This window comes from Plecotus auritus, assembly GCF_963455305.1.
Source record: "Plecotus auritus genome assembly, chromosome: 2".
Taxonomy (NCBI): Eukaryota; Metazoa; Chordata; class Mammalia; order Chiroptera; family Vespertilionidae; genus Plecotus; species Plecotus auritus.
This window is the reverse complement of record NC_137771.1, coordinates 221,079,116-221,103,856: the sequence shown is the minus strand read 5'-3', so window position 1 is coordinate 221,103,856 and position 24,741 is coordinate 221,079,116. Positions and strand designations below refer to the sequence as shown.

The window sequence follows — 24,741 nt, the reverse complement described above, 5'->3', positions numbered from 1 at the left end:
GATATCATGTCTTGTTTGTGTGTAAATATTTCAGTGTGTATCTAATCAACAGGAGGAATTTTTTAGAAACATGATCACCTAAAAAAATTAACAGTAATTCCTAAATATCATCTAATATTTACTTAATATTTAGATTTCTAGTATTGAATATGACCTTTCTAAAATGTGACCCAGTGGTCATCTGAGATCTTAACTTCCTTTTTTTGTAATATGTGCTCTTCGAACCCAGATATGACCAGGCCTTATAGGATTCTTTTCTTCATAAGCTTTAAAAACTCTATGAGTGAAAGGTATATTCCTGCCAAATCACTCATCAGCATCTGAAATACAGAACCAAATCATGTATTTGGACATAGATCACTTCTTTCTCTTTAGACGTGAACTGATATAATTATTGTTATTGTCTCCTTTTTCTTTCCTGTAGTTTGGCAGGTGACAGATTGGGTAGCTGCTTGAAGGGGCAGACTAGAACGTGTGGGTTTGAGTGCTTTCCCTGAGTGACCTCCTCATGTGCACTCCTCACATGCCCTCTCTTGTACCCCCTAGGTCTCCGTCCCGCCCGGCGCGCTGGACTGCTGGGTGTTTCTGAGCTGTCTGGAGGTGTTGCAGAGGATAGAAGGCTGCTGTGATCGGGCGCAGATAGACTCGAACATTGCCCACACTGTGGGTTTATGGAGCTATGCCACAGAAAAGGTAACTGCCCCTAAATGCAGACGTGGGCATTGTCTGTGAGCTATGCCTCTCAGGGGTGGATGGACTAAGCTGTTTGAAGAAGTGTTGTTCACTCAGTCAGTACATGGGTTCTAATTACTTTAGGGCGTGTCTAGATTAAATGGTTTCTACTCGTACCACTTTATTCAGCACAGATTAAACACTTGTTATGCTTGTGCTGAAGGTGTGGTTCTCTGCCAGCAATTTTGGGGGGCAGGGGGTCTACAAAGAGGGATGAAGTGTGAAACGTGAGAAATGCAGCGTGGTCCCGTGTGTGCAGCACAAGGGCCTGCTGGAGTGGGGTCACAGGGATGCAGATTGAGTGGGAGGCCTTGAAAACTTGGGAGAGTGTAAGCAGGTGCATGGCGTAAGCTGAGAATTACTGTGTTGAAGGTAGGAGTGTGAAATGATCCCAATAAGTATATCTTTATATCTAGATAAGAATCATTTAGACGGAAAGCTGATTTTTTTCTAAAATTTAGTTGGATTTTAATTTTTATATTTAAATTTATAAATTCTCTGCTGACTCTTATGGCAAACTAATTGAAATTGTGGGTTTATCTCAACAGCTAAAATCCTTGGGCTACCTGTGTGGACTTGTGTCAGAAAAAGGACCTAACTCAGAAGACCTCAATAGGACAGTTGATCTCTTGGCAGGTTTGGGAGCTGAGCGACCTGAAACAGGTACTTTCTGGATGCACTTGTGCACGTAGCGCAGTGGAAAATAATAAAATGTAGGTTGTAACTTGGCACATGTCACTCAAATTCTAACAATATAATTACCATTTGGGAAATTGCACTCATTAATAGCTGACCAGATATATGTAGGATATTTTACCTTTTAATAACATAAAGAAATGTTAGAACTTGTTTAAGAAATTGTTGGAAGATTTCTCAAAACTGTGTGTGAGCTTCTCACAGGCTTACATGAGCTGATTATGACTTTACAACCCATGTGACATTTAAATGTACCAGTTTCCATGGGAATTACTAAATGACCTAGTGTTCTAACAATATGGCCAGACAAATGCTTTTATGGCCAGTAAGTTACTCCTAGGTAATAAAAGCACTTCGAAAGGAGCGTTACTAGTTCCTGTAGGTATAAGTATAGTGATGATTATGATTTAGCATAACAGGGACAAACTTGTAATAGTTTGTCCCTGTTATCTAAGAACTGAAAGGATTCCTACTAAATTGAATACATTTACAAGGGAAAATGTATAATATTTCACTGTCTCACCCAGACACCACCTCAGATCATTTGGCAGTAGGTAATTCATTGGAGGATTTGTAATATGTACTTTTAAAAATTCTAATCTCAAAGATTTTTTAAAAAATTATATGAAGGGTTTAGACTGTTTCATGCATTTATTAATTGGACAAGAATATAGTAATTGTGTAGTTTCAGTCTGCACGGCTGTGTTTGTAGTTTCTACAAGTGCCAGATGAAGTCATCTGCCTGCAGCAGGTGAGGGACAATGTAAACTCATATGTCCTGAAATTGCGAAGATGAATAAGGACTCTTATTTCTTTTTTGTTTAAGCCAACACAGCTCAGAGTCCTTATAAGAAACTCAAAGAAGCATTGTCATCAGTAGAAGCTTTTGAAAAACACTACTTAGTAAGTATTTTTTATCTTGTTCCCTGTCTACCTGTGGCAGAAAACCCAGCTCTAGAAGACTTTTTGCTGCTCTGTGACCTTGTGAATTGGGAATGAGCTGGAATTTGGGACTTCCTTCTTGTTGACCTTTTTGGTGCCCTAGGGAGTTGTGGGTAAAACCTGGAATAGCTGTTGTTCATTAAATGTTTACTAGTACTCATGGGGCATACTTAGGCATAAACTTACCTTCAGATATTTATAAGTTTGTTTAAAATGGCATTACTGATTCAGTAGAATAGAATTTGTAAGAGAGGATAGTGAATGGTTTTCCATGGACAGAAGAATCATTTGGACTTGAACAGAGCTATTGTGCTTGTTTTTAAAGGATTTAAATTTGGAACCTTACAAAGCAGTATAAGTAGAAGCTGGGTGAGTCAACTGTGTACCTGAATCATGGTTAACTCAAGAGTATTAGATGGTGGCTTCTAATAGTTTGTCCCTATTACCCAAAGAGTGAGAAAAACACTAGAAATGTTACCCATATACAGAAAGTACTTTGACAAGCTAAATATTATATGCCTGCTGAGTTTGTATTTCTTTTATTATACTGCTTAATTTTATGTCCAAGTTAATGATCTTGTATAAATCACATTATTTGCCCTAGCCGGTTTGGCTCAGTGGATAGAGCAGGTCGCCAGCAGACTGAAGGGTCCAGGTTCGATTATGTAGGGCACATGCCCGAGTTGCCAGCTCCATCCTCAGTAGGGGGCATGTAAGAGGCAGCCAGTCAGTGATTCTCTCTCATCATTGATGTTTCTATCGCTCTCTCCCTCTCCCTTCCCCTCTGAAATCAATAAAAATACATTTTTAAAAATAATAATAAATCACATTATATAAAAACTCAATACAAAAGTAGATACAAAGTAAAAATAATGTTAGTGTTATTTAATAACTCTTTTGCTTCAGCTTTGGGTAAATAAATGTGGGCTGTGTCTAGCATTAAAATTAAAGTACAACATTATGTGGTGTTTTATTTTCCCACAGGATCTGTCCCACGCTACCATTGAAATGTATACAAGTATTGGGAGGATTCGATCTGCTAAGTTTGTTGGAAAGGATCTGGCAGAATTTTACATGTAATTGATTTTCTTTGAATTTCAGTTATTTCATACCTGTAGTAAGAGACGATTTGTTATGTATGGAGTTAATGTGAAGTGTACACATACTTATAGAATGAAAGATTAGAATCTGTTAACCAACCATCATCATTTTTTTCAATTTCTTCTGAAAACCAAATGGAGAGATTTTCAGCTTGTTATTCTTAATAGCTGATAACTGATCTTTGCATTCCTTTTATTTAATTAAATTATCATAATGATCTTATGTAGTATATATAACATTGTATATATGTAAGTATTATATGTAAGATATAGTATTATAATTACATTTATTCAGTCAAAGAATTGTGAGGAAATATTTAAGATTCTACATCCAGTGTTTACTAAGTTGGGGTGTAGATTCTTAAATATTTTGTTCTATAGCATTTTCTCTAGTTTATGTCAAATGCCTCCTAAGAGTTTGAAAGCCTGGAGGCCACTGATACAAAGTAACTGCATGTATTGTGTTGGGAGAGAGGATGACCATGACTGAGTGACGTGTACACATGCAGGGAGTATTCCTGTCTTGCTCCAGCTTTAGACTCAGATTTCACAGAAAAACTCAAGACAGCATATTTCACATGTGTTTGATAAAAGTGGCCTGCCACAAAGGAGAAATCCCGGCTGGCAGTGTCATTGCTATTTGAAAGCACTGGAAAGAAATATACATTATAAGAGAAAAGATATTTAAGTTTTCTCAAAAGAAATGTGTGTTTGAAATGATATCTTGAAATCTGTAGTACTTTCATTAGGTGAAACACGGAAGAATAGTTTATTTCAACTGATTGGAGTGGCTGCAAAAGGGATTCATAGGTCATCTAAGTGAACTTAAGTTTTCCAGCTTTGCTTAGAGCAGCTAGCCAGTCACACCACTGATTAGCAACAGTCAGGGCTGGCTTGGCTCTCTCGAGCCTCCATCTAGTGCATTTCAGGAGTAAGTTATTAGTGGAGCAAAGGAGCCGTGTCTCCAGATGCTGTGAGTGGTGCCCACCTGGACATGAGTCTGCTCTGAGGCCGGGAGCTGCAGTGGCTAATCTGACAGTTGGGTCCTGGTTTCACCTTGGCCACATACTAGCTGGGTGGCCACTGACCTCCATCTCTGGGGGCTGAATGATGGTCTGTAGACTTCCAACTCTAGAATGTAAGAATCTTTGGCTAGAGATAGTAACTGAAGAAGTATTGAAGGTTTGGACCTCTTTAAAACAGGGTGGGATGGGAGAGGACCATAAAAGTATAGAAAAACTAACACATAATTTGATAAGTTTACATTTTATTTGATTTGAGAATTTGAGAAATGTCATTGCTTCAAGAGTATGGCAGTGAAAATGGGGTGTCTTCCAAGGATGCCTATTTAGCCTTAGCCTTTGTCCCGTGAGTTTGGTGGTCCCAGCCCTTTGGTGAGGGCCAGGGGACCCATGTTGTCATGGAGGCTTTGGCAAACTCTTGCTAATTGTGCTTTCAATTTTGTTTTATTCGGAACATCTTGAAGGTTTAAATTGGGAAGATCCTCTCTTGAGTGATAAGTGTTGCTATTAAATTCTTCATAATTCTCTGTAAATCTTGGAAACCTGCTCAGTGCTATTGGCCCAAGCTCCCCTCTCAGTTGGGCCATGTAGACTGCTTCTATATTTCCTATCTTCAGTAGGTAGGTGGCACCAAGCCCTGATTTTGTAGCTTCCTCCCCAACTAGCTGTGTACCTTCACCTCCTCTTACCCTTGGTATTCTTACGTCAGCTTGAGATAGTGAATAGTGCCCGCACTTTCTTCTCTTGAGATTCGACTATAAAAGTTCAACTAGTGTATGACGCTGGGCAAATGGTGTGGGATCATCATCGCCATGAGCCCATTTTCGGGCCCTAATGTATTCCTGATCCTGTGCTCTTCCTCAGACCAGGGCACGTCTAGGAGAAGGACTGTCTAAGATGGTACAAAGGTCATTGTGGAGGGCTGGAAAGGGCGGAGAGCAAGTCATGAAAATTATGTCTAAGTTTGTTGATTATCGTGAACCATAATGAAAGCTTCTATTTGTTGATTTGCAAGGAAGAAAAAGTCTCCACAGAAGGCAGAAACCTATCTTCAAGGAGCACTGAAGAATTACCTGGCTGAGGGCTGGGCACTGCCTATTACACACACAAGGAAGCAGCTGGCCGAATGTCAAAAACACCTTGGACAAATTGAGAAGTATCCTTTAAGTGTAGCATTTTCATGAAATAGGAAAATTGTTTTTGTTTAAACAGCAACGATGTCTACAATTGAGTGTTTAATAAACACTTAATAATTAGGAGAGAAAAAGCCAACCTGTACATGGGTATCATGTTAAATGTAAGTTAAATGCCTAGTCCTCACCTTTGATCTCTGAGTTCCTAATACTTTTTTAAAAAATACGTTTTTATTGATTTTTAGAGAGAGAGGAAGGGAGAGGGATAGAATGATAGAAACTTTGATGAGGAACATCGATTGGCTGCCTCTTGCACACCCCCTACTGGGGATTGAGCCAGCAACCCAGGTATATGCCCTGACTGGGAATTGAACCTGTGACCTTTTGGTTCATGAGTCTGTGCTCAACCACTGAGCTGGGCTGAGTTCCTAATAATTAAAAAAAAAAAAGGGGGGGTGGGGGGCGGGAATACCTGTTGAACTGCACTTTGAAAGCTCTGGGGCCTGGAGAAGCCGTCTGCATGCAGCATCCCTTGGTATAAGGTCCTCTGTGCAGGCCCTTGACTCTCCACCCCAGCTACCTTCAGACCAGTAGTCTTTTAGCCAGCGATCATCACTTAACTGAAGAGGAACGGAAATACTTCTGCCAAGAGATACTCAACTTTGCCAGTGAACAGACAGATAGCCCAGGTATGGCTAATTGTTAAAGCTTTTTATTGTGAACATTCTCAACTGTTATAGAAAAGTAAAAAGAGTATACAATGTATAATGTATACTAACCACCTAGATTCAACAACTAGTAACGCTTTGCTGTGTAGCAAACATGTATATATTTCTTTTTACTTTTTTTTTTTGCTGAACTTCAAAGCAACCTCAGACCAAGTATAACACTTCACCCTGACCATGTAACACTTCACCCTGAAACAGTGTAGCATGCGTCTTGGAGAGCAAGGGCAGCCCCCTAACCATGCCCAAATTGACAGGGTTCTAATTTCCTGGTACTCAGTAGCTCAAATTCAAATCTCCTCTTTGTTTTTATACATTATTTTTAGTAGAGTCTAATCAGGGATCATATATTACATTTGATTGTTGTATCTGAATTCTCTTTTAACGTAGAAGTTTTTCCCATCTTTTTTTTTTTTTCAAGACACTGATCACAATTTTTTAATGTCACAGCTATTTTGAGATAGAATTTACATACCATAAAATTCACTGATTTGCAGTGTACAGTTCAACACCTTTTAGTATACCAGTATTCATAGATATGTGCACATCACCACAATCCGCTTTCTGTCTCTAGATACTATTCTGGATATTTCATGTGAATGGAATCATATAATATGTGTTTTTTTGTGACTGGCTTCTTTCATTCAGCATAATGTTTTTAAGATTCATCCATGTTGTGACATGTCAGTATTTCATTCTTTTTTATGGCTAATAATATTCCATTGTATGGATGGCCCACATTGTGTGTATTCCTTCATCAGTTGTGTGTAAGACACTGACTTTTAGACATCGAGCCAGACATCATGGACTGTCCCACCTTCTGGAATTTGTTCAGTGTTTCCTCATGGGTGTGTCCAACAGGAAGGTTCAAGCTAAACCTTTTGGCAAATATATTTTATAGCTAATGCTGTGTCGTAAGATTAAATTTATTATAACATTAGCTTCTGGGTTTTGTTTATCAAGAAGAGGACTTATTTAAGATAGTAGTGTCTTTTTTTTTTTTTTTTTAATTTTCACCCAGGGATCCAAGGATATTTTTCCCATTTATTTTTAGAGAGAGTGAAAGGGAGGGAGGGGGGAGAGAGAGAAACATTGATGTGAGAGAGACACATCGACTGGTTGCTTTTCGCACTGACCAGGGCCGCGGATCGAATCTGCAAATGAGGCACATGCCCTTAACTGGGAATCGAACCCTCGACCCTTTGGTCTGTGGGCCGACACTCCAACCACTGAGCCAAATGGCCAGGGCTAATATAGTCCTGTCTTGGTCAGCTCTGGTGGCCATCACAAAATGCCATGGACTGGATGTTTAAGCAGCAGGTGTTTATTGTCTCACAGCTCTGGAGGTTGGAATCTGAGACCACGCTGCCACCAGGGTTGGTTTCTGATGAGGCCTCTCCTCCTGACTTTCCTTACATGCAAGGAGAGAGGGGTGTTTGGGGCTTCACTTTAGACTGGGAGGGGAACACAGTTCAGTCCATAGCAGTTACTAACTACTTGAAAGCCAGTGTTTCATAGGTTTTGGCTTCAGGTCCATATGACCATTGACTGCTGGCGTGTTTCACTCACATTGAGCTGTTCAGATGCGTTTCTCAGGAGCAACGTGGCCTTGACTAGTTGGTTTGTTTAGGTTCTTTAATGTGCCCAAACTAGCTATTGGTAGAGCCTTGTCCCACGTCTGCAGTGTGTGACATATATGTGAGACTATGCAGTTATGTCTTTCCTGCCAACGTTCTTTGGTATCTCTGTGTGAATAGGCTATTCCATGATCATCTGCTATTTTTTTGTGATTTTATAGCATCACCATCAGCAAGTTCTTTTGTTGATTAGTGTCTAATAAATACCACTGCTCAGTCCGGCAGCCCTGTGGGTTTTCTAGACTAACCAGGTGCTTGTAGCAAGGAGGTCAGAGAAAGCAGTGGGTTCCTCTTGGTTAGTGACTGTGGGGCTGGGGCTGCACTGCCCCTCTGCAGTTCAGGAGGCAGGGCTCCTTGCTCAGTGGGCTGACGTCATAGGCCAGCAAACACCTGGGTTTGTTTCCTGATATACAGGGATGGGCGGACATCTTCATTTGGGAATTTTGTTATGGAGGTGGAAAGTGGTGGAATCCCTTGAAACAGCTCTAGGAATTAATTAGACTGTTTAAAAACGTCGTTTTGGCCCTGGCCAGTGTGCTCAGGTGATTGAGCATCATCCGATGCACCAAAAGGGAGCTGCTTCGATTCCTGGTCAGGGCGCATGCCCAGGTTTCAGGCTTGATCCCTTAGTAGGGGACGTGCCGGCAGCAGCTGATCAATGTTTCTCACATCAGTGTTTCCCTCCCCCTCCCCATCCCCCTCCTCCTCCCATTCAAAATGTTTTGAAATTGAGGAGTTGACCTGTATTCCTCTTTGGTTTATCAAAACAGAACTTAGAAACCATAATTCTTCTGGTTTTATGATTTCCAGGCGTTATCTAGGCATTTGATTATGTTCTGCTTTTGACAAAGTAATTCTTCGGTGTGTGAAGATGGTATGAGGTTGGGTAGTTTTAAACTATCTCATTTGAACTTCACTACTTCTTGCTTCTCATGTTGAGATACTCCAGTTGGCCCAATAGTAAACAAGGTCCTGCTGCCTCTGCATCTTCTAGAAGTATGACTTGGGAAGAAAATATGGTGCTATGTATTTGCAGGTCACAAAGTCGTACTCCCTATGCATTCTTTTGCACACCTGAGAGATCTCCGTTTTACTCCCTCCAATGCTGTGGTACACGTGGGTGGTGTTTTATCCGTGGAGATAACTGTATGCAGTCAGATGCCCGTCCCTGTCCACATGGACCAGATCGCCATCAGTGTCCACTTCAGCATCGAGAAAAACAGTTATCGGAAGACTGCTGAGTGGCTTACCAAGCACAAGACGTCCAATGGGATTATTAACTTTCCAATGGAGACCTCGCCTTTCCCTGCGTCCCAAAACAGTTTACCAGCTCTGGAGTTGTATGAGATGTTTGAGAGGAGCCCTTCCGATAACTCCTTGAACACCACAGGGATTATATGCAAAAATGTTCACATGCTCCTGAGACGGCAGGAAAGTAGCACTGCTCTGGACACGCCCTCAGGGGTGGCTCTGGATGATGGGGCCCCTGTGCTGAAGTGCTGCAGTGTGACTCTGGAACCAGGGGCCAATACCATAACCTTCAGGACACAGGTATGTGTTGAGCTGGGGAGGTAACTTCATAGGTGGTCAGCAGGGGGCGCTGGCCTGCAAGAATTATCTGAAGTGTGGTGGGAATCAAGAGTAGGCCTCTGTTCTTTTAACCTTGGTAATGATTTATCCTTAAAGAAAAATAGACTGACAGTTAAAATAATTTTTATACTTATACAGTTTTAAGGCAATTGATAACTTTTGAATGAAGTTCTTAACATAGTTGTGTTCTCACTGGCCTTAGATTTTTTGCCTTTGTTTTAAAATATACCCTCATTTGTTAAAATGAGATTTCAAAGAAGGTAGCATCCTTGATGTTAAAGTTTATTTTCCTTTTGTGACTCATGGCTGTCAAAGCAGTTGCTTCTGATTCACTCTGACAATCTTTCTCCAATGCAGTGTGCCCTGTAATCCCTACTAATCAGGGATGTGGCCTCTGGGAAGGACAGCTGTTTGTCATGTGTTTTAGTCTAGTCTGAGAGCAGGTTTTACATCTCATGCATTCAGAAGAGAATGCCACAGATAAAGTTTATTAAGTTGAAAATTCATTATCAGAAGTCAAGTTGAAACTCCAGTTACTCAGAAAGACATCAATAGAAGTTTTTAGGGCCCTTTGCACAGCCTGCCTGTAGACACGTGAGCACAGAGCAGTAGGATAAAGAGGGTAAAAGAACAATCAATTCAGGGATAATGGTACCTCCTGCTCTTCGGGTGCTTGCAATTGCGAAAGTGGGTGACGACTTTCCAAATGCTTGATTTGACCCTAGGCCAAGGAGCCTGGAATGTACACACTGCGGCAGCTGTGCGCCTCGGTGGGCCCGGTGTGCTTCGTACTTCCACACCTCTACCCGCTGGCGCAGTATGACGTGTACTCCCAGGAGCCGCAGCTGCACGTGGAGCCACTGGCCGGTGAGTGGGCTGCACAAAGCTGGGATTGTGGGGTTCTGGTTTGCACTTCGCTCCTTTTCGAAGGAGTCTGTGAAAGCAGGGCTTTCTGCACCAGCGGACTTGCAGCACGTTGTAGCTGGATTCCTCTGTAAGAGACGTTTGGGGGAGCATCAAGGAAATCTTGCCTGGCTGTGACTTTTCTGTTCATCAAATATTTGCGTTCTGTAAATGCTAACTTTCATGTTTAATAAGCATGGTATATCCAAACATTAAAAAAAAAAAACGAGAGAAAAATGAGCTATCAGTTAATGTCTACTACAGAGAACTTAATAAGTAAATATAATTTCTTGCTTAGAGTTTCATTACAAAGGCTAAATGCCAGATTTAGTTACTTTCCATACTCTGATCAAAAGTATTTTCCTTTGAAAGTGTTGATTAAACTTGATCTCCTAGCATAGTATTTGAGAAATTCAAAGCTGCTGTCCTCTTTGTTAAGTTCTAAAATTAGAAAGAATTGGTGTAAACAAATGATTTAAAACCACACATCAATTAAAACAGTAAAACAGAACGTCTTACTTGTTTAGGCCGGAACAATGTATTTATTGGCCATTTGAAAAAAAAAAAAAAGCATTTTTTTTCTATTGAATCTCCCCATACTTTCTATGTTTGTGTTTTTAAACTTCTCCCATGGCCATCAGGAAAGGCCCTCAGATGCTGAACACAGCAGTCTCTCAAATGATTCTACAGAGAATCTTTTTGTGAAAAAGGCTAAGCTTTGTTGCTGAGAGAGCCTGGAACGTGCCTGGTGAGAACAGCCAGCTGTGCTCAGGCCTCCCTGCTGCGGCCCCTCACTCCTCTTGCCCCAAGCCTTCCCACCCCTCTGTCTTGTCTGTTTCTTTCTCCTCCATGTTTCTTATCTCTTGCCGTCTTCCTTCCGCCTGGAGTGGGATTCTCAGAAACCTTAGCTCATTTTCATGTTAAGAGAAACCAATAGCCATGCCTTTAACTAAGTTGTTTGTAAGCCCAAGATCTTGAAGGCCTAATCTGAAACAACCAGAGAAAATTCTGAATAGCAATAGCACATTCAATTTCATCAGTCTGTTTGTTTTTTTTTTAATTATTGATTTGAGAGAGAGAGAGAGAGAAATATCAGTTTGTTGTTTTACTTATTAAACATTCATTGATTGATTCTTATATGTGTCCTGACCAGAAATCAAACCCTCAACCTTGGTGCTCTACCCAACTGAGCTAACAGACCAGGTCTCATGAATCTGTTCTTTAGTGTCATTATCTGGTTGTCTCTTACTAACTTATTGGCAGATAAAATTTGAGCCCCTCATAGACATGGTTGTCACTGTGATCCCTAACTCTAAGCCAACGTGGTGATGAGACCCCTCAGGCTCAAAGCTTCTCTTATTCTCAGCAAGGGCCCTTCATCCCTGCAGTCTGTGTGATTGAGATTAAAAGTGAGAGTGGAGGGATGGAAACAGTGAATATGAGGAGTATCTGAAGTGAACAAATCTTTTCTAGTAGAAAAAACAGTGCTTTTTTTGTTGTTTTGTTTTTATTTTTTTTAAAGTGTATTTTAGCCTCATACTAGTTCCTCCATTGCTATTTTTGGTTGAGAGTGATGCTAAGTGCAGTCTTTTTCCCTTTAGATAGCCTTTTAGCTGGTATTCCTCAGAAGGTCAAGTTCACTGTCACTACTGGCCATTATACAGTGAAAAATGGGGACAGCCTCCAACTCAGCAATGTGGAAGCCATGCTCATCCTGTGTCAAACAGAGAACAAAGCCGTGATCTATTCTAACACGAGAGGTAAGGGGTGGTCACCTAGCAAAGGTGGACTCTCAGCATTGTTTGCCGTGCATCACGAGGATGTAAGGAGCTGTTATCCCTTTCATCCTCGGTTAGCACCGGAGGCCTGCTTCTGTCTACAGCTCTTTCCTGGCAGCTTCCTGCCTGTGGGTGGGCGGTGACCCTGCCCCTGGGTGGGGCGTCACGTATGGGAAGGATAAACAGAGCCGTGCATGTGCTCACTGCCAGGCGGTGCTGACCCTGCTAGGACTTCAGATGCAGCATGGGCCTGTGCTTGATAGTGACGCCCTGCGGGCCTCTAACCACCTAGAACCCTCCCCGCTTTCCTCACTAAAATGCAAAAGTAAATCGGCCTTTTTAGGTAGAGGTCAGAGGCCCTAAAACAGTCTGTCTCCCCAGGCCTCAGCTGTGAATTATGGAGGGAAGGACGCTGCTCCCTATCTGGGAGGGAGTTGGTCTGGCAGTGTGACCGAGTGGGAGCATGTTGTGCAGGGACACACTCAATGCTCTTCTGTATTCAGACTGAGCACAATGACAGCTCTCTGGCCTGGGACCAGCTGGCTTTCATGCAGTGTGACTCTGTCTTAGGGGGCTTTGTTCCTGGTTTTCCTGTCTCTTCAGTCCCACCTTGATCCTTCCTGTGCTTTTGTGTGTATAGGAGCAGCAGGAGTTGGGCTGGAGCTTCACTGCTGGGCCCATCACCTGCTAGAAGGAAAAGGAACAAGGAAACAGAAGGAATGTGTTTGAAGTGACGTTTTCTATCTTTCCTAGAAAAGGCTTCTGATGCTTCACTCCGGGTTCAATCGTCTGACAAGGTCACAAGCATCAGTCTGCCTGCAGCGCCGGCATACCACATGATCGAATTTGAACTGGAAGTTCTGTCTTTACCTTCAGCTCCAGCAGCTGGAGGGTTGGGGGAGAGCACCATGCTGGGGATGACAGAGGCCCAGAGGAAGCCTAAGGACACACAGAAAGCCGGCCACTGCATGGCTACCACAGACCACAAAGTAAGGAGGGTCATGTCCTGCTGGTTCTGAAAGCCAGTGCATAAGGGATGACTTCGGTTGAAGTGGCAGATTTCCAGTTCCTAATGCCACGCACTCTTGGGTTTAGCACTTATATCTGTGAATCACCTCTCCTTTGATAATGGGTACATCTTGGAAAGACAAAGACAAACGGCTCTAACTTTCCTATCCCAACTCAAGAGGGAAGGACAGTTTATTATGAGAGAGAGTGTTTGCTTAGGGGAGGCAACTTTGGGCCCATAGTCTCTTTGTCCTAGTGATTAGGCTAGAGGGAGTTCTGTGTCTTGGTGTGCTTGTTTCTGTCCACTGAGGTGTCACATTAAACTTAGCAAGGAAAAAACTCTGCTTCGGTGCTGGTACTTATTGACAGTAATTTGAGCGATCCATGACTTTGGTCCCAGATCCATAGTCCACCAGCTCACAGAATGTGTTGCTAGCATTGTGTTGATTCCAGGTGGGTCTGTGTCTTGTAACACCGATATCGGTTCTGAGGGCTTCTGACCAGCTCAGGTGTAGAAGTGTATTCTTCTGGCTGCATGAATAAAATCAAGACCCATCTGTATGCTGCCTATAACAGACTCACTTTAGATGTAAGGATACACACAGACTGAAAGTGAAGGGATGGAAAAAAATATTCCATGCAAATAGATATCAAAAGAAAGCTGGAGCAGCTCTACTGATTTTAGACAAAATAGACTTTAAAACAAAGACTGTAATAAGAGACAAAGATGGGCATTACATAATAATAAAAGAGATCAATACAAGGAGAAATTATAACATTTATAAACATTTATATACCCAACATAGGAATACCTAAATATATAAAGCAAATATTAACAGACCGAAAGGGAGAAATAGATAGCAATACAACAATAGTAGGGGACTTACTACCTCACTTACATTAATAGATAGATCATCCAAATAGAAAATCAGTAAGGAAATGTTGCTCTTAAACACATTAGAGCAGATCAACTTAACATGTGTATGCAGAACATTCCATCTAAACGCAAAAGTATACATGCTCTTCTCCAATGCATACGGAACATTTCCAAGGTAGATCATGTTAGATCACAAGTCTTACTACATTTAAGAGTATTGAAATCATATCAGGCATCTTCTTCAACCACAATGGTATGAAACTAGAAATTACATGAAGAAAACTGGAAAACTCACAAATATGTGGAGATTAAACAGCTTGCTATTGAACAGCCTATGTGTCAAAGAAGAAACCAAAAAAATACCTTGAGACAAATGAAAATGGAAATGTAACATACCAAAATTTATGGGCTGCAGCATAAGCAGTTTTAAGAGGGAAGTTCATAGTGGTAATTACCTACCTCAAGAAGCAAGAAAGTCTCAAATAAACAACCCACCTTTGTACCTGAAAGAACTAGAAAAAGAACAAAGCCCAAAGTTAGTATAAGGAAGGAAATAAAAATTAGAGCAAAAATAAATGAGAGAGACTAAAACAAATCACTAAAATTAAGAGTTCTTTTTTGAAAAGACAAAACTGACAAACCTTTAGCTAGATTCACCAAGAGAAAAAGAGAGGACTCAATAAAACCAGAAATTAAAGAGAAAATGTTACAGCTGATACCATGGAAATACAAAGGATTCTATGATGAACAATTATATGCCAATAAATTGGACAACCTAGAAGAAATGGATAAATTTGTAGAAATACAAAAAGTTCTATGGTGAACAATTATATTTCAACAAATTGGACAACCTAGAAGAAATGGATAAATTTGTAGAAATATACAACCTTTCAAGACTGAATCATATGAAATAGAACATCTGAACAGATTCATTACTAGTGAGGAGATTGAATGAGTGATGAAAAACCACCCAACAAAAGTTGAGGACAAGATGGCTTCACCTAGTGAATTCTACCAAACATTCAAAGAAGAATTAATGCCAATCCTTCTCAAACTCTTTCAAAAAGTAGAAGAGGAAGGAACACTTGCAGACTCATTTTACGAGTCCAGCATTACCCTAATAGATACCAAAACCAGAAAAGATGCCATAGGAAAGAAAACTACAGGCTAATATTCCTGATGAAGGTAGGTGCAAGACTTCTCCACAGAATGTTAACAAACCAGATTCAACAACCATATAGGATCATAAATCCCTCTATGATCAAGAGGGATTTATTCCAGGGATGTAAAGTGGGTTCAAATCCACAAACCAGTTGGTGTGATACACATCACCAAAATGGACAAAATTATATGATCATCTCAATAGATGCAGAAAAAGCATTAGACAAAATTTAGCATCCATTTATGATAAAAACTCTCAACAAAGTGGGTGTTGAAGGAGCATACCTCAGCATTATAAAGACCATATGACAATCCCACAGCTAATGTCATACTCAGCAGTGAAAAGCTGAAGATTTTTTCTCTAAGATCAAGAACAAGACAATGATGCCCACTCTCACCACTCTTTTTGAACACAGTATTGGATGTCTAAGTCGGAGCAGTTAGTCAAGAAAAAGAAATCAAAGGCATACATATTGGAAAGGGAAAAAAGAAACTATTTACAGATGTCATGATCTTATATATAGAAAATCCTAAAGACTCAATCAAAAAACTGTTAGAACCATTTATGGATGAATGGGTAAAGAAGTGATACACACACACAGTGTGGAGTATTATTTGGCCTTAAAAAGGAATGAAATCCTGCAATTAGCAGCAACACAAGTGGATCTCAGTGGTATTATTTATGCTAAGTGAAATAAATCGGAGAGAGAAAAGGAAATACTGTATCTTCTCTCTTAAATGTGGAATCTAAAAAAATACTCAAAAACACCTTGTAGATACAGAGAACAGATGGGTGGTAGTGGGTGGGAGCAATGGTTGAACTATTTTGTTTTTTGTTTTAGTTTAAATGACAAGTTTTAAAAAGTATATGCACAAAGGGCTAATAAATGCAGTCATTTCAAAGAGAGGCATAGAATATCAGACCAGTCAGCACCTAAAGAATAATGTTTTTATTTTTCAGTCTCTGAAATGTTTTCCCTCACCTGATACAAAGTTCAGGAGACAAATGTGTTGTTTATTTCAATTAAGAGCATATAGATATGCTGAATGAGTGAGTCTCCATATTCAATATATTTGTTTGTTAAGTGGGGGAAATAAATTGAAGTTTGAGGCCTGGTTTCTGCCCTTACAGGAATTAATAGCTTTGTCCACACTGTGCCTTCAAATTGATTGGTTTTCAGCTATGCGTTCAGCGTCATGTGGGTTAAGTGTTTGAATAATTCACTTAATTTTGTAATAGTTAATGACTGAGTAGTATCATCTGGACATAAGTGATTAAAAGCACTTTGTCATAACCTCCTGCACAGTAAAAAATACATTTAGCATCATGGCCACATGCGGGAGGTTAGCAAGGTGGGACTTGTGTGCTTGCTGCAGCCTCTGCTCCGCAGCCATTGAGACCGTTCTGGTGACTCCTGGACGTTCTGCCAGTCCCATGTCCATTTTTCTTGACTGTGTATGTAGCTTTGTGTCTCTCCTGTTTGTGCATATGTTTAATGGGGTTTTCCTTCTGAATATGGAATTGTAAAGCCATCAAGTATGTAGGAAATTGGCAGCCCCTACAAACTTGGATGGATGGTGGTGGTGCTATGCCATTGGTGAGTAATCTGAATGGGTGTCTCTCTGTTTCTCAGGTGTCCATCGAATGCCCGTGGTCCATCTACTCCACTGTCATCGCACTGACATTCAGCGTGCCCTTCAGGACCACACATGCTGTGCTGTCAGCCGGGACACGGTAAGGGAGTCCCTGCTTCTGTCCCAGGCTCTTTGACACAGAGACCCTTGCTGTTGAGAGCTTGGCCTTGGTGACCTTGAGCATGTTTTCTTACATGACCGTGATGCTGTTGTCCACTACAGTACCCAGTCTATACTGAGATCTTCCTAACTGTCTCAGTAGTGGACTGCACAGCTGGTTTGTGGGAGAGGGGATCCAACCAAGTGCCCATGATATTATCAGATCCTTTTTATCCATCCTTGCCTTGTTCTTCAAGCCCATGACCCATTGACAAACATGGGCCAGTTGTCCTCTGGAAGGTCCGCATTCTGCATTTGCCTGGTCACATCCTCATGGGTTTGTTAAACTAGTTCCCCCAGAACTTCTAGCTAATTCTAGAGCAGGCCTTTTCAGCCTCAACACTGCTGATGCTGTGGGTTGATAACCCTTGCTCTGGGCACTGTCCTGCGCACTGTAGGGTGTTAGCAGCTCACCACTTTATGCCAACGTTACTCCCCATCCTGCCCACCCCCAGTGTGACAACCAAAAAATGTCTCCAGACATTGCCCGATGTCCCCTGGCTGGAGTGTGTGTGGAGAAATTGCTACCAGTTGAGAACCACTGTGCTTGAGGCTTGATCAGATTCAGAGTGAGCCCTTGGAAAGGCGGGAATCTTTGAGATGTGTCCTGTGCTTCATATGTCACTGCATCAGGAGACAGTTTCCGTTGTCCCCAGTCAGTGATGATGCTCACATGACCACTGGGCTTAGGTGAGCCTGGCCTCCATTGTAATATCCCCTTCTGCTTCAGCCATTGCTTATTTGGGTAATTTGGAAACAAAAATATCAGAATCATATTTATTTATTTATTTATTTATTTGAGAGCTTTTAAGATTTATTTTTAAGCAAAATAGTGAAATACTTAGAGCTCACCTGTGAGGTAGTGAGGTGTTTTTTTTTTTAATTAAATTTATTGGGGTGACATTGGTCAACATGAACATATAGGTTTCAGAACCATATTTAGAGTGGAACATTATTCTAATAGCTATTTTTTCCTTTAAATGACGGTGAGGGAACTGTAGATAATAATGGTTAAAAACATCAATAGTTTTGGCACTTCTGCAAACATGGCGCTTCGAGCATATGGGCCTCGGCCTGTAGCCTTTAGTGCCTGCCACACCGTGCACACCACAGCCCTGGGGCCTGAGGGCAGGTGCTGTCCTAAGGCTGCGCACTGGCCCCAATGTGCTCTTGGTGTGTAAATTCACAGAGAAACATGATGGATGACAGCAGAAAATGGAATTGGAACAGTGGGAATCATCCATTTTGCATAGGAAGCTTTGGGAAATGTTTACCATAGTCTGCCTGAAGTCGGGACAAAATTGAACAAGCTAGATGAGTTTGGTGCTTTGGAAAGTGTGAAAGCTGCTAGTGAACTCTATTCTCCTCTATCAGAAGTAACTGAGATTAATGAAGCGCTTGCAGAAAATCCAGGACTTGTCAACAAATCCTATCTAATAAAAGAGTAGTATGCAAATTAACCGTCACTTTGCGATAAATATGGCGGTGCCCACAGCCAGTAAGGAGGGAATATGCAAATTGATGTGACAAAGATGGTGGCATTGGCCAGAGCCACAGAGCCGGCTGGAGCGGGCGGGAGGCTTGGCTTCCTTGGTCACCCCAGCTGGCTACATGGCCGCCGCCCAGACAAAGCCATAGTGGCAGGGCTGAGGCAGAGGCAGTTAGGGGAGATCAGGCCAGGAGGGGAGGGCAGTTGGGGGTGATCAGGCTGGCGGTGGGGGAAGTTGGGAGCAAGCAGGCCGGCGGGGGGCAGGGGGTTGGGTGTGAGCAAGCCAGCAAGGGTGGGGGGGCAGTTGTGGGCAATCAAGCCAGCAGGGGGGGCAGTAGGGGGCGAGCAGGCCAGCAGGGGGGGCATTTGGAGGCAGGCAGGGGGGCCAGTTGGGGGCAAGCAGGCTGGCAGTGGGGTGCAGTTGGGGGTGATCAGGCTGGCGGGGGGTAGTTGGGGGTGATCAGGCTGGTGGGGGGCGGGCAGTTGGGGGCAATAAGGCCAGCAAGAGTGGGGACAGTTGGGGGTGAGAAGGCTGGTGGAGGAGGGCAGTTGGGGGCGAGCAGGCTGGCAGGCAGAGTGGTTAGGAGCCAGCGGTCCCGGATTGTGAGAGACCGGCAGTCGGACATTCCCCAAGGGGTCCCAGATTGGAAAGGGTGCAGGCCAGGCTGAGGGACACCCCTCCCCCCCCCCCCCCGCACGAATTTCATGCACCGGGCCACTAGTCTTATCATGAAAATGGTTGGGTGATCAAGATGACACTGAGTAACCCTTCTGAACTAGAGAACTAATGAGTGAAGAAGCATATGAGAAATATATAAATCTGTTGATGAAAAAAAAACACCTAAATAAAGTAGCATGTAACAACTTTATCTAACATAGTTGTCTTAAATTAGTGGTAGAAGATAGCAACTTTTAGTAATACCATGAAAAAAGAAACTACAGCAATGCTATTGGAAGAAAATACCCCTAACTATTTAATGATTGCAGATAAAGACATTATGCATCTTTTCCCAGCACCCTATGATTTTTAGGCCAGGCTACAGTTATAACATTCATAATTCCTGAAATTATCTGTGTTAAAACCTAGTTATAAAAATTTTGTATTTTGAGGATAGCATTGTTATCATAAGCCTTTATATAATATTGTAACTTACTTACATTAGTCTCTAGATTTGGGTCAAAATACTTAATGATTGGAAATAACTTGCAGTGGAGAAAAGTTTTTGTTAGTTGTTACAGTGTCAGATGACGCACAATACTATCTTAATTTTACAGTATACAGAGGTTGCTGGTGCTGTTTTATACAGTGAAGTAGCAGCCTTTCAGGAAACAAAGTTCAATAATAAAACATTCAACTTCTTCATTTAAAAAAGCAAAACAATTTTTAACAGAACCTGAGTTGCTTTAAGAACTGTCTTTTCAAAACTCCTCTTTACCTATAACAGAAGCTAAAGTGAACCCTGTACTTAGTTTCTCAGTGAGTAATCATTACTTGTGATCACTGCTTTCCTGTGTAACTCATTTAGATCCATTGCATGTTTAGGGAACTCAGTTATAATCATGTAGTAATACTGTATCCAAATCAGAATGATCTTTAATCCATTTTTTCTTAGAAATTGTTCACTTAGAAAGATTATTTTCTGACCCTTTTACATGTGAAATCAAAAGTTGGAATGTAAGTAAAAACTAGTTCTTATTTATTTCCCTGTGTCACTTTTTTGATTTCCCAGAGAGGGTCTTCTTAACAAAGCCAAAGTATATTCCATAAAGTTCTTAAATGTCAAAGCCATATTTTTTGTTTTTCTGCTTTAGGAAATACATTCAAGTTTGTGTCCAGAATCTGTCGGAACTTGACTTTCGCCTGTCAGATAGTGATCTTGTAGACACTGGGGATAGTACTGACCTGCAGCTACTGCCATTGAACACGAAATCCCAGCAGGTAACCGTCTTCCAGAATTGAGCATGAACTCGAAAGAACACAGGAGAACAAAGGTGTATTGACCGAGCCACCCACACGCGTTGGTGGACATGGCAGATGAAGCCTCTTCACACAGATAATGGCGTGCTGGTGGTCAGTAAGCAGCACGTGCACCTGAGACTGCTGGGAACCACCGCTTTGTGCCACAGCGTGCATGTCCACCCCCCACTCTGTGGGCTGAGTGGCACATGAAGGGATTAGATTCTTATTAGAAGAATTAAATCTTACACTTGTCCTACGCTATGTACAGATTTATGTATCTACAAGCTTATTCTTAGTCTCATGTGGACAGGGAATGGTGGCTGTTCCATTCTGCCTGTCATTCAGTGCCTGCCTGCACCCCGGGAAGAAATCAGAGGTGTTGGTGTAAAGGGGTCATATCCTTGTTCACACTGCCTGGCTGAATCCTGACCTTGCTTTTCATGTTCATTTTGTCACATGCATTTTAGACAGTAAGTTGAGTGTTTAAAAGAGCAAAGGTTCTTAATGATTGCCTAATTTTTAGCATTTTCAAAGGATTTTCCTGACACTACCCAATTCTATGGCTGTGCTATAGGTATGGACTTTTTGTGTGAGGTGGTGCTAGTAACTAGTTCCTCATTTAACTTAATGTTAAATACAGAGTAATTGGCATGGATATAGATTTCCTTTTTAATTGGTTGATGCATTTCCCACTTTGGAAATGCATGGGATACTATATACTAATAAACATTCCTTAAATTTTAATCTCCTATGCTGAGAAACTTATGATATCTTAAAAAATTAAAATCTTGCCCTAACCGGTTTGGCTCAGTGGATAGAGCGTTGGCCTGTGGACTCAAGGGTCCCAGGTTTGATTCCAGTCAAGGGCATGTACCGTGGTTGTGGGCACATCCCCAGTAGGGGGTGTGCAGGAGGCAGCTGATTGATGTTTCTCTCTCATCAATGTTTCTAACTCTCTCTCCCTCTCCCTTCCTCTCTGTAAAAAATCAATAAAATATATTTTTAAAAAATTAAAATCTTTTTACCAACCTTGTGCATCCTGCTCTGAGGGCAAGGGCAGGCAGGAGGAGCAGGAGCAGTGGTGGGGGTACAGGACTGAGCACAACACGCTCTGGATGTCAGTAGCAGAGCTCTGTGGGGTCTCTGCTTCGGCTCACCCGCATTCCCATTGCAGGAAGTGTGTCTTTGACAGATTGTGGCTTTCTCTGTGTGTGTATGTGTGTGTGCATTGTTGGTGGAGTGTGGCTTTCTCTGTGCAATGACACCAACTCTCTTGCAGCACATCTGCAGCCAGCAGTCGGTGTTCTTTGTCTGGGAACTGACGTGGACACGAGAGCCTCCCCCTTCACTGTGCGGCCGGTTCTCCATGGAATTCCGCCCAGCTTCTGAAGAACGGCTGTCTATCTCCTTAAAGCCCTATACTTATGAATTTCAAGTGGAAAACTTTTTTGTATGTATTATATTATTTTTTTGGTGAGATGTGGGGTGGGAAAATGAAAAGTCATGTATTCTTTATAATCTAGAAAAATTAGACAAAATCTTTCAATATAATGAAGCAACAGATGAAAGAAAATAGTTAACGACTGGGGTAGTTAAATCACTGACTGACTGTATTTGATCCCAGGTCTTTTTCAGGTGACATGATACATGTGCACTATTGCAGGCGGCTCTAAAATGAATGTTCATAAGCATAAAGACCAAAGACTTATTGCTACTCCCTTCTCCTCCTTAGTTGACTTTAGTAGAGTCCTTTCATCTTGATCATTAGCCACTACACAGGGCGGTTGTGTTATAAAAAGACATGTCTCTAGTTTTCTAAAAGAAAAAGTGAAAATATCACAGAAGTTTACTTAATGTTAGGAAGTTTTTTTATAGCCTGCGCATGGAGCTTAAAGTAGCCTTGAGCTAGGTGAGTAGATAGTTGGTTTTTGTTTCTTTAGTGAAATTATTGGATTTTGTGTTAGCCAAATGAAAATGAAAATACAGTTGACCCTGAACAACTCAGGGGATTAGGGATACCCACCCCCACTCAGTCAAAAATACACATATAACTTTTTTTTCTTTATTGATTAAGGTATTACATATGTGTCCTTATCCCGCCATTCCCCTCCCAGCCCCCCCACACACATATAACTTTTGATTCCCCCCAAATTTATCTACCATTAGCCTACTGTTGGCCAGAAGCCTTACTGATAACAATAAACAGACGATTGACACATATTTGTATGTTATGTGTTATATATTGTATTCTTACAAAAAAGTAAGCTAGAGGAAAGAAGTGCTATTAAAAAAACCATAAGGAAGAGAAAATACATTTACAGTATTTATTTGAAAAATCTGTGTATAAGCAATCTTACGCAGCTCAAACCTATATTTTTCAAGGCTCAACAATTTTGTGGTATTTCATTTTCTTCTCTTTATTACTGAAATTGCCAACACTTTGAGAAGTGTTTGTGCTGACAGCTCTTGATTAGCATTCTTTTCAATATCTCCTTTCAACCAAAAGACTATTTGTTTTGACCCTCTGTCTTATTTAGCTTTCCATATTAGTTATAGTATAAAACATGATCACTATCATAGTTATCTTTTTGTAGTACAAACAGGCACCTTTTTGATGTATTAATAGCAGCTGAACATTAAGTCATTCACATGGTAGAGGGTCTGCAGAAATTTCATCTGGTTTGCTTATACAGATGATTATTAACTGGTTAGCAGTTTTCACTAGTACCTTAATCTTTTTTGCTTCCTCTTCAAATGAAGAATATAGAAAATTTTTCCTTTAGAACTGTACAAGCTGAGGAAAAGGCCAGAGAAACAATCTGGTAAATCGTTCTTTACACAACTGAGGACCAGATATATGGATACCACTCTTTTTAAAAGGCTTTATTGAGATATGATTGATATGCCATGAAGTTCACTCATTTAAAGTTCACTCATTACCGTTTGATGATCGTAGTATGTTGACAGTGGGCAGCCATTACCATAGTCTCATTGTGGAATGCTTTCATCATTCAAAAAGAAACTATGTGCCTCATTAACAGTCACTCCCCGTTCCATCCTCTTCTCAACTCCTGGCAGTCACGGCCTAGAGGCCAAGCTGTCTATGAGTTTGTCTATTCTGAATAGTTCATGTAAATGAGATCATATTGTGCGTGATCTTTTTGTGCCTGGCTTTCTTCACTTGGAATAGTGTTCCCAAGGTTTATTCATTTTGTAGCAGGATCAGAACTCCATTCCTTTTTATGGCTCAATAATATTCCGGTGTGGATAGACCACATTTTGTTTTTCAGTTATCAAAGAGACATCACTTTACATTCCCACTGGCAGCATACGAGGGTTGCAATCTCCACCTCCTCGCCAACACTTGTTTTTGTTGTCATTTTTATTAGAACCATCCCAGTGGGTGTGAAGTGGTATCTTGTGGTTTTGATTTGCATTTCCCTGATGGCTAGTGATGTTGAGCATCTTTCATGTGCTTATTGGCCATTTATATATCTTTTTTGGAGAAATGTCTACTCAAGTCCTTTTCCCACTTTTTATAAGGTTGTCTTTTATTACTGAGTTATAAGTGTTCTTTATATAGTTTAGATATCAGTCCCTTATCAGATATGATTTGCAAATATTTTCTCTCATTTTGTGGGTTGTATTTTCACTTTCTTGATGGTGTCCTTTGAAACACAAATCTTTACTTTTTATGAAGTCCAACTTACTAATCTCTTATTTTTTGTACTTTTGGTCTAGAATCTCAGAAATCATTGCTTATCTCAAGGTAAAAAAGATTTCCTTCATGTTTTATTCGAAGAGTTTTATAGTTTTAGCTCTTACATGTAGTCTGTGATCTATTTTGAGTGAGCCTTTGTGTATGGTGATAGGCAGGGGTCCAAATTCATTCTTTCCATGTGGTTATTCAGGCGTCCCTATACCATTTGTTGGAAACACTGTTCTTTCCCCATTGGATGGTCTTGACACCCTTGTTGAAAATCAGTTGGCCATAAATGTTAGAGTTTATTTCTGCCAAGGTTTATTTCTAAATAAATAGTTCTAAATATTTCTCACACTGTCCCTAAAGCCTTAGCAGTTGCTGTCAGGTTTGGGAGGCACTTCACTGTTAAATTATGGTCCTGTGCTTCCCCTCGGCTGCTGTCCTGCATTTCACATGCAGCCAAAAAGTGATGCTCAGGGACACACACTTGG

General features: G+C 41.2%; 1 protein-coding gene across 2 annotated transcripts in view; it reads left to right on the top strand.

Moving 5' to 3' along the window:
- TRAPPC10 (trafficking protein particle complex subunit 10) overlaps positions 1-24,741 on the top strand; it is an 83,243-nt gene that overhangs the window by 49,767 nt on the left and 8,735 nt on the right. For both annotated transcript variants that reach the window (XM_080658382.1, XM_080658383.1), the window contains 13 exons: positions 547-693; positions 1,281-1,395; positions 2,255-2,331; positions 3,355-3,446; positions 5,508-5,648; positions 6,202-6,314; positions 9,024-9,538; positions 10,303-10,444; positions 12,082-12,240; positions 13,012-13,247; positions 16,939-17,039; positions 20,400-20,526; positions 21,827-21,997. In XM_080658382.1, the coding sequence (XP_080514508.1) occupies positions 547-693; positions 1,281-1,395; positions 2,255-2,331; positions 3,355-3,446; positions 5,508-5,648; positions 6,202-6,314; positions 9,024-9,538; positions 10,303-10,444; positions 12,082-12,240; positions 13,012-13,247; positions 16,939-17,039; positions 20,400-20,526; positions 21,827-21,997 (2,136 nt within the window). The remainder of the gene's footprint in view (positions 1-546; positions 694-1,280; positions 1,396-2,254; positions 2,332-3,354; positions 3,447-5,507; positions 5,649-6,201; positions 6,315-9,023; positions 9,539-10,302; positions 10,445-12,081; positions 12,241-13,011; positions 13,248-16,938; positions 17,040-20,399; positions 20,527-21,826; positions 21,998-24,741) is intronic.